General features: G+C 29.4%; 1 protein-coding gene across 3 annotated transcripts; it reads left to right on the top strand.

The window, feature by feature from the left end:
• Positions 1 to 4,886: 4,886 nt before the first annotated feature.
• LOC117239816 lies at positions 4,887 to 7,397 on the top strand. Of its 3 annotated transcripts, XM_033505646.1 has the most exons (6): positions 4,887 to 5,040; positions 5,527 to 5,649; positions 6,023 to 6,068; positions 6,144 to 6,232; positions 6,468 to 6,557; positions 6,658 to 7,392. In XM_033505646.1, exons 1-5 carry the CDS (start codon positions 5,004 to 5,006, stop codon positions 6,506 to 6,508), a joined length of 336 nt encoding a protein of 111 aa, XP_033361537.1. In that variant the 5' UTR covers positions 4,887 to 5,003; the 3' UTR covers positions 6,509 to 6,557; positions 6,658 to 7,392. The 3 variants fall into 3 exon arrangements, with proteins under 3 accessions (XP_033361537.1, XP_033361536.1, XP_033361535.1); XM_033505645.1 differs by lacking the exon at positions 6,468 to 6,557 and having other exon boundaries at positions 6,658 to 7,397; XM_033505644.1 differs by lacking the exon at positions 6,658 to 7,392 and having other exon boundaries at positions 6,336 to 6,510.
• Positions 7,398 to 16,079: the final 8,682 nt, after the last annotated feature.

Below are 16,079 nucleotides of genomic sequence, written 5' to 3'. Positions count from 1 at the left end.
ATTTTGTTTTGTGTTCAATGTGTGTATATATATATATATTTTTTTTTTTTTTAAGTCTGATAGTGTTAGGTTATCTATTTTACATTTGTTAATTTTTTAATTTTATATTTCCCCCCCTTTTATTTAAATATATATATATATATATATATTTTTACATTTGTAGTTTCCCATAAAATTTATTAAAGAAAAGTGTTAACAATGTGTTTTCATGATTTGTTTCTCGCGCCTGACTTCCATTAATCCCTAACATTCCTGTCGCCATGACGCGTGTAAATCCAACATGGCCGCTCATAAATGTCATCAGTAAAGTTTTTAGTGACGGGTCTTTAGTTTTGTTTGATATCGAAGTAATTTTCGTCTGTCGCTCGTTTTTTCCTTATTCGACCGCAATTAGAACATTTATTTATTAATATTATTTTAAAGTGACAATAGTATAACTCGTGTGAATATACGTATATATATATATGTTTATGTTGTGTGTCACTTCAGTATAGCTAATGTTTTGTAATTCTTTGATTGCATTATTTATTGTTTCGAGTAGTTTATTTCACAGAGTATTCGATAATATAAAACATATGCACTCACACATACATACATATATATATATATATATATATATATATATATACGTATTTATATGCATATCTCTCTTGCCCATATAGTGTTCATACGAAATGAAATGTTAATTATTTATTTTATATTAATTTCTTTTAATAAGATAGAACACACGCACGCGTATATATGTATATATTTCTGGCAAAGTGATTTTCATTCAGATTCTTTAGTGATATAGTGTTGTGTATTTGAGGTTATGTGTCAATCATTTGATTTCATATATACATATATATCTTGTAGTGTGACAACATAGTATTGAAGGTTTTGTTTCTAGATTATTGTGCGTTTAGTGTGTGTTTACATATTTGTGTTTGATGATAGAATTTCTGTATGCAATTACTCAGGTCGTTGCGGTGTTAATTACTTTGAGCGTTTGGGCTATCGACAGGTTGTCGCTTAGTCTCAAGTGTTGCGTTGTATGTTCTATTTCTTTTGTAGATTATTAATAGTAGTTTTAGTTTAGAAAAATAAATTATTTATATGTTTATATAGAGACATGCATGTTTCATAATGTAATTCTTATATTATAATGCTCTACCGGCATCTAGGCTAGTTTTAAGTATGTATTTTAGATTGTAGAATGCACATAGATTAGTAGTAGTTTAGAATATAGATTTTTATAAGTTTGTATAGAGACATCCATGTTTCATAATGTAATTCTTATATTATAATGCTCTACCGGCATGTAGGCTAGTTTTAAGTATGTATTTTAGATTGTAGAATGCACATAGATTAGTAGTAGTTTAGAATATAGATTTTTATATGTTTGTATAGAGACATGCATGTTTCGTAGCGTAGTTCTTATTTTATAACTCTTTACCGGAGCGTAGCCTGTATCTTAGATTGTCGATTCGAGCGTACATTAATAGTAGTTTAGTTTAGACTATAATATATATATATATATATAGACATGCATGTTTCGTAATGTAGTTCTTATTTTATAATTCTTTACCGGAACATAGGCTAGTTTCAAATATGTATCTGTTTAATAGAATGCGCACACATATATATATGTTTCTGACAATGTAACTTTTATTTCTTTAATAATACAATATTGTATGTTTTATGTATTCGTTAGACTATTAGTTTTTAACTTTGTATATACTTATATTTCATAAATTGATAATATTTTATTTATTGCATAGTATTATAAGCGCTAACTCTAATATTTACTAATTTATTACGTGCCTAGCATATATGTTTATACTTATATGTAACTCTTCAAGTTGATTGATTAAAATATATTTATATATACTCGTATTTCTGGCGTTTCAATTATTTCCCTTTCCGTAGTTATTCTTATTTCCTGGTTTATTTGTTTGGTTCGTAACTCGTTCAATCCGTTAGCTGGTTTTATTTATTTTATTTTATTTTATACTGATTGGATTTATTAGTCGCCCCTCACTTTGTTAATCCTTCCTTTAGTTTCGCGGCGCCGTGTGTTCGTTTGTGTATTCAAATCTTTATTCGCGCGTTTTGTATAGAATAGTTTTCTTGTTCTCGTTACGGCGCGTGCGGAGCGCGGGACGTGACACCCCCGCCCTTGGAGTTCAAATTTCCAAAGGAAATTTGACTGATGGTGTCTCTGAGTTTGCTCAAGGCGGACGTAGATGTCGCTTGTTGTTGAGTGACTACTGGTGTTATCGATATTCCTCTAGGTTGTGCCGTTTGATCATCGATATTTCGTTTTCCTTTGAGGTATAGTAGCAGGTGGGTAACTGAGCCGCATATTGCTCCTAATAGGGCGATTCCACATCCGTAAGTTTCACGTAACTGGTATCCGTGTATGGCTATATCTATTATCGTCTTGATTAATTTAAATATTACAAGTATTCCAAATATTGCTGCACTGACAGTTCCAAATTCCATAAAACCATTCCATAAGCTTGATACGGTATTTTTTGCTATTGTCGTTAATGTGTTTTCGTCCATTATTCCCAGAATGTTTACTGTTCTAGGGACGATTGTTTTTCCTGTTGCTCCTCTGGCCAATGTGTTCAAAACTGCAGATTTTTCTGCCGGGAACATGACGTGGTCCCGAAGTGCGTCGAGGTCCTTTTGGGTGTATATTCCGCTCGTGGCCAACGACGATGGTGCTGAATATTGCCACGTTTGACGTACGTCCGGGCGGAGTTCCTGTGGTGCGATTCCCTTGCCAAACGGGTAGCTCCGAGTAGCATTTTGTTGTATGTCGTACTTTTACTTGTACCGGAATGCATTTGACTATATGGACCGCTTCTCCTGCGATCAGAGCCATGTGTCCTGGGTTTTGGTTATGGTGTATGCAAATTCGTCGGGCGGTAAGTTTGCCAAGCTTAAAGCATTCTCTATTAGTTTCTTCTGTGTGTTGCGTCTTTGTGTCAGTATATCATGGTATAATGTTGTCATTTGTCGTTTTACTTTCGAGTTTATCAGAAATAAGAATAATCTTTTATTATTATTAATATATATATATAAAGAAAAATTTTTATATCTATATATATATTTTTTTCCTTTTTTTCTTCTCATCCTCTTTTTTTTATTATTATTATTATTAAAACTTTTGTTTTATTTTAGGTTTTACGTACATGTTATCAGTGAAAATAAATATTATGAATGCTAAGGGGTTATAATTATATACATATATGCATACGTATTGGTAAGTAGTATAAATGAGATTTGTTTTATCGTTATAAATATATATGTCGGAGATGAAAGGAAAGCCGAAGCCTTTCCTTGGAAATTTTCGGAACATCCTCTAGTACCTTAGCCTAGATTTTATTATAGTTGTAATTGCTTAAGATTTGTAATAAGCGAGATTGGGTTTGAGGTGACAATCGGTCGCTGAACGTAGCCACGGTCACGGGATGGATGTTTTATCTAACGGAGGTCTGGAGTGGTTGTATGTATTTTCCGAGAAATGTGGTTGTGGCGGCATGCGGCCTCGAGAGCGGGCCTAGCCACGTGTGATGTTGCCTCGGAGGTGCCGATGCAATGGGACATACATTGTATTAGTAATCAAAACTCCAGGCAGAAACTGCCTAGCAACGGCGTTTGGAACTTTCTCGATGCTTCCAACGAGTGTGCCTAGCAACGGCGTTTGGAACCTTCTCGATGCTTCCAAACGGGTATAGAAAACAAAATACAATCGTACAGGAAGAAAAATCTCCACGAGGCTGGCATTCTTGCGATTGCCTTGGAGAGTGATACATCGAGCATTTTCGACGATCGCATTTGCGTCTAAGTTAGTTTCGCTTAGTAAGGAGTTATCCCGGTGACCGTGGATTCGTTTGAACTCAAACATTGCTAATAGTATTATTTTATTTAATTATTCGTAGATCGTATTATTCATTAGGCTTAGTGTTTGTTAGACTTATTATTAGTTGTACTTATTATTTGTTAAGCTTAGTGATAGACCTGTATATACGTGTAAATAAAATCTCGGCTTTGTGAAACGATGGCTAGTCCACATGAAGAGTCGTCGCGCGCCCAAAATTCGAATCGTGATCCGACATATATATATGCGTACGTATTGGTAAGTAGTATAAATGAGATTTGTTTTATTGTTATAAATATATAAGTATATATCATCAATAGGAATAAATATCACAAATGTACCTTGTCTTCGAGTATATATATATATATATATATATATATATATATATATATATATATGTGCGTGCAATGGTAAATATGACGGCTTATTTTTATGAGTCACTTGCATTATCAATGGAAGTGAATGTTATAAATATCGCCTACTTTACAACATGCGGGTATATATATATATATATAGTGGTGAACATAAGTGAAAATTATATGTATAGTTATAGATGTTTGTTTACAGATGGATAACAAAAGTATTTGGTTTCGTGAGTGGCGTACAGGTGCTTTACAGTTCTACGGTGCGGATTGCTATTCCTTGAACTAAAAAAAATTTCTTTCGAGATGAGTCTGATTATTGTAAACGATCGTGCATGGGAGGATTTTCTGCAGAGATTCGAAATGCTCTCTGGATTCCTCGTGAAACGTCTGGACAACACCTACATGTTCTTCCATCCGTCGTTCAGAGAATGGTTGATGAATTCGCTATCAGTTCTGTACACACATACAAAAATAGTTAATATATATATATATATATTATATTTTTTTTATATATATATATGTTTCATTCGGACCTGTTCCTTGTATGAATACTGTATCTCTGTATATAATATAATATATATATAATATGTTATGATTATGTTAGTTGTTATTTATTATATATATTTTCCTTAACTCTCTCCCCCTTTTTTTTCTTGTTTTTTTTTATTAGTACCTAACATTGCTATTATGATGCTGTATTACAATGTATTGGCTATTATTTGTGATGAGGTGCGTATGTGTGGGGTACGCGCGACGAATTTTTCAACATGGTCGCTTGCGTGTATCGTTGGTTTAATGTCAACAGTAGCGTGTTGTTGAAATAGCTAATTAATTGTTAATTACTATAATTTTTATTTAGTAGTGTTTCTGTAATATTGTTTTGTGTATTATGATATTGTGTGTGTCAATACCGTGTGTTACTTAAATGTGATAGCACGGATTGTGTTGTTACCGAATTTCAATAGTCATTGTTTTGATTATGACACGACTTGCATTTATATAAGTCTTGTTTAATTTAGTTAATGTTTTTTGTGTATTGTGTTACCAGATATTTTGTGTAGCGTAACTTTATTCTTTTGCACCGAGTTCGGTCATGTTGTTAATATTTAGTTAGTCTATCTTGATTAATTTCTAACCTATTCCTGTGTTTATTAACCTTTCTTATTTTTCCTATTAATTCATTATTGCATGTACTTGCTATCTGCTATTATTTTGTGTATGATATGAGTTAGTTCCCTTATTAGTGATTAAAATCTACTTGTTAGATTAACATTGTCTGTAATTCTTCAGGTTCTACTCTTTCGATGCTGCATCACTTACCTAGAGCATTCCCACAACATCATCTGATTGTTCGATATGCCTTAAATACTTACCACGGTTGCCTTCAATCGTCTTATATCTGTAGCCATAAAGGTACTGTTTAGTTTATTTAATTTAATATGTGTATAAGGCATTGTGTGTGCGACCGCTATTGTGCACTACAAAATCCGCTTCTACATGTTAGATATAATAATATAACAATACTACGTAGATTAATACATAATAAAATATCCTTTTACTTTCAATTAATCTATCTTAATTATTTTCTAACCTCTTTCTACACTTATCAGCTACTTTATTTCTTCTTGTTAATCTGCGAAATTCATGCATGTACGCTTCCTTGTATGGTGATTAATTGTTCACGAGGTAAGTTGCACCTTCACCGTTTTAGTTATTCGTTGAACTAACACGTTTCACATTCAAACAGTAATCGGAGCACTCGTAATAAACTTCTTTTCCTTTTCAGGGTTCCGCTATCTGTGTTGTTCGACGAACAGCGGCATGCTTCCACAGTATTGTTATGACATTTAGTACTGTTGTAACTTGCATTAAGGCAGTTGAAGTTAATTTGTTCATTTATTCTTCAGCTGGCTGTTGTACATGGTGTTCCGCAAACAGGGAGCCATAACCTATTTTGCACGTAAACCTTCTTGTATTATGATCACTTGTTCACAAGGTAATTTTCACTTCCACTCTTTTAATTATTTATTGAATCAACACGTTGTATATTCAAACAATAATTGGAGTACACCTGATAATTTTCTTTTTTTTTCTTTTAGGTTTCCGCTATCTGTATTATTCGATGGACAGTGTCACACTTCCTTTTGATTTATTCACAATATAGTTATAACACTTAATAACCTTGCATTTTGCACTGAGACAATTGAGACTAATTTATTCACTTATTTTAGGTTGCTGTCATACGTTATGTTCCACGAACAACGATCCATAATCTATACTTGCATGTACACTTCCTTATTTGTTGATTACTTGTTCTCAAGGTAACTTTCACTTTCACTCTTTTAATTATTTGTTGAATCAACACGTTTTATATTCAAACAATAATTAGAGTACACATAATAATTTTTCCTTTCCTTTTAGGTGTTCGATATCTGTATCGACGAACAGCACTACAATATACACTACTGCACTACGTTGCCCACTGAAATCACTTTATTCATTGTTTATTTCGATTATGCGCTAGTTTTAGCTTGTTTAAGTGCACCGTTCGCGGAATCCCTTTTACTTCAATCTTGACGTTTTGTTCTGCAAGATTTCTAGCACTTTGTGTCGTCTAATATATTGATGGGAGAATTTTCCTTACTAGGTTCTTTTAATAGATATATCGAGTCTCCTGTTTTAAAATCTTGAAGGTTGATTCGTCGATTGTTGGTCTTAGTTTGGACTTTATCAAATTTTCTCTTGCCATTCGTCGTACAGTGTTAATTTTATTGAACAGATCTTTGAGATATTCTGCGCATGTTGGTTCCGTGTTCTCTTCGATTGCTGCTTCACCAATAGGTTCTTTGGCTAGATGTCCGAAACTAATTCGTGCGGGGAGAATTTCGTTCCTTTCCTTCATTTTAGTTTTTATTTTGCGCCAAGACGCAGGTTTACTGACATTGATCCAATTACCCAATTGCTTGCTAATAGCATTCAAGATACAAATTTTTGAAAGTGCGGCAGCCATATTAACCCAAAAATATTTTGTATATAGTATAGTGTGATACCATCTATATTTTCCTAGGGAAATCATAAGATCAGCACTACCTACTATGTTACCTACGTCAAATATTAGATGTAGTAACCAATAAAGTATTTTTAATCCAATTATAATCCAATGGCTAGCGTATTTATTCAAGTTTTTAGATATATCTTCGACTGGTGATTCCCTATTTTCTCCCTTTTGATTTCTTCGAGCTCGTTGAACTTGTGTTTCTTCAGCTTGAAAATGTTTAGAATCCTTTTCCTTAGTTACCCCTTTTTCTTCTTTATTTACTTTATTCACAACACCTTTATTTTCCTCTACCTTTTCAGGATGAATAGTTTCACTGGAAGTGCTTATTGTAATTAAATTATTATTTATTTGTAAGGAACGTTTAGGATATTTTTGGTAGATTTGGAATTATTCTTTGAATTTTTATTACAAACCTTTTTGCTTATAGATTTTGTTTTGGATTTATGGATAGCTATATTTTTATTCTCTATAGTGTGATCTTCCTTGCAATTTAATGATTTGGCTTTGAGTTCGATATAGTTTCCTTCTGATGGTTTTATAGAAGTTTTTGAGTGAGATGCACTCGCTATCTCTTTTCCTATTATGGTTGAAACATTCACGAAATTCGTGGAGTCTTGCTTTTGTATCTTTGCCAAGTCGAACGTGGAGAGGCAATTCGCATTTCCCAGCGGGTCCAATATCTCTGTGATGTTAGGCAGTGGATAAGCATTGCCTGTCGTCTCGTCGTTCAATTTCCTAGTTTCTGCTTCGTCTGAAAGTTCTTTGGCACTAATATTATTTATCTTGTTTGGTAACTCAGAAAATTTCTCACTCATGATCCTGTCTATGGCACCGTGCGTCCTTTTATTATTTAACGTGACATTATCCCTTATCACAGCAACAGAATGGTATTTGCATTGAAAAGTTGATTGGTTGAAATGATCAGCATCTCTCTTTTGATTTAGATTTCTATCGAGGTATTTATTTATGCATTTTTCTTCCCAAGTTATTGCTCTTGTTTCTTTCCTGACATTTTCTTCTATTCCCGGGTTGTTTAGATGTTTCCGCGACGGCGGTACAAATCTTCAGTTCTGGCGGTTGTTTACAGTATAAATACTATTGTATGGTGGATGAACGTTGTTTTGGTTATAATTATCCGAAGGTGTCGGATGTCGGTATCGAATTCTATTTTTCACTTGTTTTAATTCTCGTGTTGCTTTCACGGCTTGGCGGTACGCATCGTCCAAGGATTGGTATCCTGCTATCTTTACTCGTAAATACACCTCGTTTGGGAGCCCCTTAACGAAAGCTTCCCTCGTGTCTCGATCTATCCTATCTTGAAATACGGTGCCGTACTCACATTTTTCCCCGTTCATTATCGCCAGTCTGAGATCTTTGACGCGATCTACGTAGTCCAAAATATCTTCTCCCGGTCGTTGAAATATTGTAGCTAATTCCCCTTTATATTCGTTAACCGTTTTTCCCGGACCGAACATATCTTTTAATTTACTCCCGAAATCGTTTAAACTTATTATTTTTGTGTCTTCTATGGCGAGAAATGCGTGTCCGCGAAGTTTGTTCGTTAATAATTTTACTAACTGAGATTCTTGATGCTTAGGAACCATGTTTCGTGCGCGCTCGCATGCTCTTAAAAATCGAAATACCGAGGGTCGATATCCGTCGAACACTGGTACTGTCTCTATGGCATCTTTTAACTTAATTGATTGGGGATTAACTTCTATCGGTATTGTCTCTTGGGAAATTATCGGCGATGATACGGGTGTCTTGCTTTCTTTTTTTATTTTCAGTGAACGCACATCGTCTTGTAATTTATTCATTGTTGTACTCATGTCGCGAAAATTCGCATCCCATGCTTTAAGTTTTTCCGATAACATCAAGATCATGTCTTTGTCCAACGATTCTAATTTAGTCGACATTATTTCTTAGGTATATATTTTATCGATAATCGTAACAACTTTAATCCTTTGTGGAGCGAATCGAACCGTTTAAACCAATTTTAATCCTCCGTGGAGCGTATCCCACCGCTGCCACCAAAAATTTATAACTACTAATCTGTTACGTATCAATTTGTTTGTTCAAATCGATCAAATCTAAGGTTGAATTTTACTGAAAAAAAATTTTTTTTTTTTTTATAGTTGAGTTTGAGTTTTGAATTTAATCGGAAAGGAAATAAATTAAAATGATATTATTGTGTATTTAATTCCGATTTAGGTTATTAATTAATACGGTAGTTGCTGCCACCAGAAATAGTCCAAAGACTATTTCAAAATATTTTATTTTTTATTATTTTCTTTTGCGTTTAATGGGTAGCGTTAACTGACGCTTAATGCAACTGGTAAACGAATTTCACTTTTCGGCTAACCTGCTATGCGCAGGGATACTAGCGCGGGAGAGGATTAAAGCTGGGTACAATAAATATTTTTCCTCGTCGAACGGATTTTTACTTGAATGTGAAATGGGTTAGGTTATTATATATATATATATTTGATTAGCTAGATATATATATTTTAGCGTTGCTGGATTAGATAGGAATGTGAGATTGGTTGTTGTTTTATATAAATTTATTTTTTCGTTTGACTTCCTTTTCTCTTTTAATTTCGCTGTTAAGACCGAAACTCAATTCATTTACCCCGATGGATTCTGTCGCCACGATTTTCTTGTCTTTTGAGTTTAGCTATCGAGGATAATTCTAACGATCCTCTCTGTGTGGGACTCGTGTGATTTCGCCAGCCTTGCCCAAAGACGGGTAATAATTTACCAACAGTGGGAGGAGGAAGGCGAAGATCGATGGGTGTTCTCGATAATTGAAAACACCGTTTGCACGAGCCGACACAGCGAACGATCTTTTGGTTAATTTCCCGAAGGGGGGGATTGTTTTGTTATATCTTTCTTATAATCGCATGCAAGAATGGCAAGAATATCTGTTAATAGCAATACCGGTATCGTTCTTGATTTTCAATTGACCCCGACGATATATTTATTAGTCCTTTCTGAGCGGGACTTGTGTGATTTCGCAAGCCTTGCCCAAAGATGGGTAATATTTTACCAACAATGGGAGGAGGAATGCGAAGATCAGTGGGTGTTTCAGTAGCTGAAAACACCGTTCGCACAAGCCGACACAACGGACAACTCCTTTGTTTAAAAATTAAGCAATGTTTTTATCGTAAAAACCGTAAATGAAATCGATGATAGGAGGTTTTGATTCAATTCTCGAGGACAACGAGATTGCCAGAGAAGAAGAAAGTTTTTTAAATTTAATTTGCTTACCTTGAGGAAAAGGTGCTATCTGGTGCCATCACTCCAGCTGTCCCGGTGATCGTCGAAGGTTGTTGGGTTTATTATTTAATCTCGAATATAGTTTTCTATCAACCTTTACTTTATTAAACTATTTCGATACAAATTGAGTGACTTGCTAACTGAATCGATATCGTAATGAAGACTTAAAATTTTACTTTATTTAATCGCGACTCTCTTTTCTTTATCGAAAAACTAAAGACCCCGAAACGCAAAATACTTATACAAATTTCTAGACGCAAAGAATAATGAGCCGTAGTAACAAACGATCGCAAACTAATGAACGAATAATGCACGAATAATGAACTAATAATGAACGAATAAAGAATTAAAGAACGAATAATGCACGAATAATGAACTGAAGAACGAATAAAGAATTCAAGAACGAATAATGCACGAATAATGAACTGAAGAACGAATAAAGAATTAAAGAACGAATAATGCACGAATAATGAACTGAAGAACGAATAAAGAATTAAAGAACGAATAATGCACGAATAATGAACTGAAGAACGAATAAAGAATTAAAGAACGAATAATGCACAAATAATGAACTGAAGAACGAATAAAGAATTAAAGAACGAATAATGCACGAATAATGAACTAATAATGAACGCCGCGCTATGTTGCATCGCTTATTTATAGTGCCATCCCCCACGGGGTGGTGGTCCGCTGGGGATACGCTTCCGTGGGAATCGGGATGTTGCAGTTTGGGCTTCTTAGAATCGTACGTGACAAAATCATATTTCGACTTAGTTTTTATCAGTCCTGTGTTTCCGCTGAGCTAGCGTCTAGGAGATTTGAGGCATTCCACGCTGATCTAGTCCGTTTCGCGAGAAACTTCCACGTGCTGTACCGTGGGAATTACCGGTGTTTCTTCGGCGCGTGGAAGGGCTGGTGGCTGCAGCATCATTATTATTTTAAAGTTTGCTCGGGCAACACGCGCAACTCCGCTGCTCTCCCATAACAAAGACCTCCTCCTTCGAATTGTTTTGCGTAAGTTTGGATGTTTGCATATTAAGATTGTTTTGTGATTTTGATTGTTTTTCCCTTTTTTGCTATTTCCTTAGGCTTCGGTGATCGACGTTCGAACCATGTTTGCTGAGTCGTTTCTATCAGAGGTTCCTTTCCAGACTTCTCTGGTACGTATTTAGTCTTATTTTTAGTTCGTTTGGTTCGTCCTGTTTCGTTTTATTTAAAATATACCGTGTTGTTTCCAGCCCAAGCGAAAGAGGGATTCCGAAGAGGTTTTGGAGGCGCATCTTCGTCACCATGCTTCTGGGAGAAAGGGAATTTCCCCTGTTGTGCGCTATTGGTGTATGTGCGAGTTCAGCGAACTTTATCCCGGAGCTCCTTGCTTCGATTTTGATTTATTGTAGCTGCTTCAATTTTGTTGGTTCGCTGTTTTGATGTTCCTTATTATTATTAATTTTGACATATTTTGTTTTGTGTTCAATGTGTGTGTATATATATATATATATATATTTTTTTTAAGTCTGATAGTGTTAGGTTATCTATTTTACATTTGTTAATTTTTTAATTTTATATAATAAAAAAGTGATTAAGTGATTTGGAATAATTTTATTGATGATCTATGAAATTTAATAATATAAGTAAAAATGTTTATTAATCATAATATTTTTATTAAGTTTAATTTTTGTAAATAAAATATATGTAGTAGTATCAATGTTATGTTTTTTAAAAATTAAGAAGATGGGTAGGTTTATTTTTTAATTATGAAAGAGATATAAAAGATAATTTTTTGAATAATAGTTTTGAAATAATTTAATGTTAAAAAATTTATCTATAGTTATAAAATTTAGAATAATATATATATATATATATATATAATAATAATGATAATTTATTAAAAATTTTTGTTGAGTTTTTTATTTTTTGTTAATGAAATATTTATAGTAGCATTAATGTTTAGTTTTTAGATAATAAAAAAGTGATTAAGTGATTTGGAATAATTTTATTGATGATCTATGAAATTTAATAATATAAGTAAAAATGTTTATTAATCATAATATTTTTATTAAGTTTAATTTTTGTAAATAAAATATATGTAGTAGTATCAATGTTAGGTTTTTTAAAAATTAAGAAGATGGGTAGGTTTATTTTTTAATTATGAAAGAGATATAAAAGATAATTTTTTGAATATTAGTTTTGAAATAATTTAATGTTAAAAAATTTATTTATAGTTATAAAATTTAGAATAATATATGTATATAGTAATAATAATGATAATTTATTAAAAATTTTTGTTTAGTTTTTTATTTTTTTTGTTAATGAAATATTTATAGTAGCATTAATGTTTAGTTTTTAGATAATAAAAAAGTGATTAAGTGATTTGGAATAATTTTATTGATGATCTATGAAATTTATTAATATAAGTAAGAATGTTTATTAATTATAATATTTTTATTAAGTTTAATTTTTGTAAATAAAATATATGTAGTAGTATCAATGTTATGTTTTTTAAAAATTAAGAAGATGGGTAGGTTTATTTTTTAATTATGAAAGAGATATAAAAGATAATTTTTTGAATAATAGTTTTGAAATAATTTAATGTTAAAAAAATTATCTATAGTTATAAAATTTAGAATAATATATATATATATATAATAATAATGATAATTTATTAAAAATTTTTGTTGAGTTTTTTATTTTTTGTTAATGAAATATTTATAGTAGCATTAATGTTTAGTTTTTAGATAATAAAAAAGTGATTAAGTGATTTGGAATAATTTTATTGATGATCTATGAAATTTATTAATATAAGTAAGAATGTTTATTAATTATAATATTTTTATTAAGTTTAATTTTTGTAAATAAAATATATGTAGTAGTATCAATGTTAGGTTTTTTAAAAATTAAGAAGATGGGTAGGTTTATTTTTTAATTATGAAAGAGATATAAAAGATAATTTTTTGAATATTAGTTTTGAAATAATTTAATGTTAAAAAATTTATTTATAGTTATAAAATTTAGAATAATATATGTATATAGTAATAATAATGATAATTTATTAAAAATTTTTGTTTAGTTTTTTATTTTTTTTGTTAATGAAATATTTATAGTAGCATTAATGTTTAGTTTTTAGATAATAAAAAAGTGATTAAGTGATTTGGAATAATTTTATTGATGATCTATGAAATTTATTAATATAAGTAAGAATGTTTATTAATTATAATATTTTTATTAAGTTTAATTTTTGTAAATAAAATATATGTAGTAGTATCAATGTTAGGTTTTTTAAAAATTAAGAAGATGGGTAGGTTTATTTTTTAATTATGAAAGAGATATAAAAGATAATTTTTTGAATATTAGTTTTGAAATAATTTAATGTTAAAAATTTATTTATAGTTATAAAATTTAGAATAATATATGTATATAGTAATAATAATGATAATTTATTAAAAATTTTTGTTTAGTTTTTTATTTTTTTTGTTAATGAAATATTTATAGTAGCATTAATGTTTAGTTTTTAGATAATAAAAAAGTGATTAAGTGATTTGGAATAATTTTATTGATGATCTATGAAATTTATTAATATAAGTAAGAATGTTTATTAATTATAATATTTTTATTAAGTTTAATTTTTGTAAATAAAATATATGTAGTAGTATCAATGTTAGGTTTTTAAAAAATTAAGAAGATGGGTAGGTTTATTTTTTAATTATGAAAGAGATATAAAAGATAATTTTTTGAATATTAGTTTTGAAATAATTTAATGTTAAAAAATTTATTTATAGTTATAAAATTTAGAATAATATATGTATATAGTAATAATAATGATAATTTATTAAAAATTTTTGTTTAGTTTTTTATTTTTTTTGTTAATGAAATATTTATAGTAGCATTAATGTTTAGTTTTTAGATAATAAAAAAGTGATTAAGTGATTTGGAATAATTTTATTGATGATCTATGAAATTTATTAATATAAGTAAGAATGTTTATTAATTATAATATTTTCTTTATTGTTTAATTTTAAATAAAATATATGTAGTAGTATCAATGTTAGGTTTTTTAAAAATTAAGAAGATGGGTAGGTTTATTTTTTAATTATGAAAGAGATATAAAAAGATAATTTTTGAATATTATTTTGAAATAATTTAATGTTAAATTTATTTATATAGTTATGTGTAAATTTAGAATAATATATGTATATATATATAGTAATAATAATAATGATAATTTATTAAAATTTTCTTTGTTTAGTTTTTTATTTTTTTTGTTAATGAAATATTTATAGTAGCATTAATGTTTAGTTTTTAGATAATAAAAAAGTGATTAAGAGATTTGGAATAATTTTATTGATGATCTATGAAATTTATTAATATAAGTAAGAATGTTTATTAATTATAATATTTTTATTAAGTTTAATTTTTGTAAATAAAATATATGTAGTAGTATCAATGTTAGGTTTTTTAAAAATTAAGAAGATGGGTAGGTTTATTTTTTAATTATGAAAGAGATATAAAAGATAATTTTTTGAATATTAGTTTTGAAATAATTTAATGTTAAAAAATTTATTTATAGTTATAAAATTTAGAATAATATATGTATATAGTAATAATAATGATAATTTATTAAAAATTTTTGTTTAGTTTTTTATTTTTTGTTAATGAAATATTTATAGTAGCATTTCTCAATGTTTATTTTCTAGAATAAAAAGTGATTAAGTGATTTCAGAATAATTTTATTGATGATCTATGAAATTTATTAATATAAGTAAGAATGTTTATTAATTATAATATTTTATTAATTTTTGTAAATAAAATATATGTAGTAGTATCAATGTGTTAGGTTTTTTAAATTAAGAAGATGGTAGGTTTATTTTAATTATGAAAGAGATAAAAGATAATTTGAATATTAGTTTTGAATATTTAATGTTAAAAAATTTATTTATAGTTATAAAATTTGTGAATAATATACATGTATATATAAATAATATTAAAAAAAAATTTTTGTTTAGTTTTAATTTTTGTTAATGAACATTTATAGTAGCATTAATTTAAGCTTTCTAGATAATAAAAGTGATTAAGCCTTGGAATAATTTTATTGATGATCTATGAAATTTCATTAATATAAGTAAGAATGTTTATTATTAATTATAATATTTTATTAAGTTTAATTTTTGTAAATAAAAATATGTAGTAGTATCAATGTTGGTTTTTTAAAACAAGGAAGATGGGTAGGTTTATTTTTTAATTATGAAAGAGATATAAAAGATAATTTTTTGAATATTAGTTTTGAAATAATTTAATGTTAAAAAATTTATTTATAGTTATAAAATTTAGAATAATATATGTATATAGTAATAATATTGATAATTTATTAAAAATTTTTGTTTAGTTTTTTATTTTTTTTGTTAATGAAATATTTATAGTAGCATTAATGTTTAGTTTTTAGATAATAAAAAAGTGATTAAGTGATTTGGAATAATTTTATTGATGATCTATGAAATTCATTAATATAAGTAAG

This window comes from Bombus vosnesenskii, unplaced genomic scaffold, assembly GCF_011952255.1.
Source record: "Bombus vosnesenskii isolate JDL3184/JDL3185 unplaced genomic scaffold, Bvos_JDL3184-5_v1.1 scf7180000014304, whole genome shotgun sequence".
In the NCBI taxonomy this organism is placed as follows: domain Eukaryota; kingdom Metazoa; phylum Arthropoda; class Insecta; order Hymenoptera; family Apidae; genus Bombus; species Bombus vosnesenskii.
This window is presented reverse-complemented; position numbering and strand designations above follow the sequence as displayed.

Coding starts and splice junctions, on each gene's coding strand:
- LOC117239816 (XM_033505645.1), top strand. CDS start 5,004: ATGGTCGCTTGCGTGTATCGTTGGTTTAATGTCAACA. Junction 6,069..6,143: donor AACAGCGGCATGCTTCCACA/GTATTGTTATGA, acceptor TTTATTCTTCAG/CTGGCTGTTGTACATGGTGT. Junction 6,233..6,657: donor TATGATCACTTGTTCACAAG/GTAATTTTCACT, acceptor CTTTCCTTTTAG/GTGTTCGATATCTGTATCGA.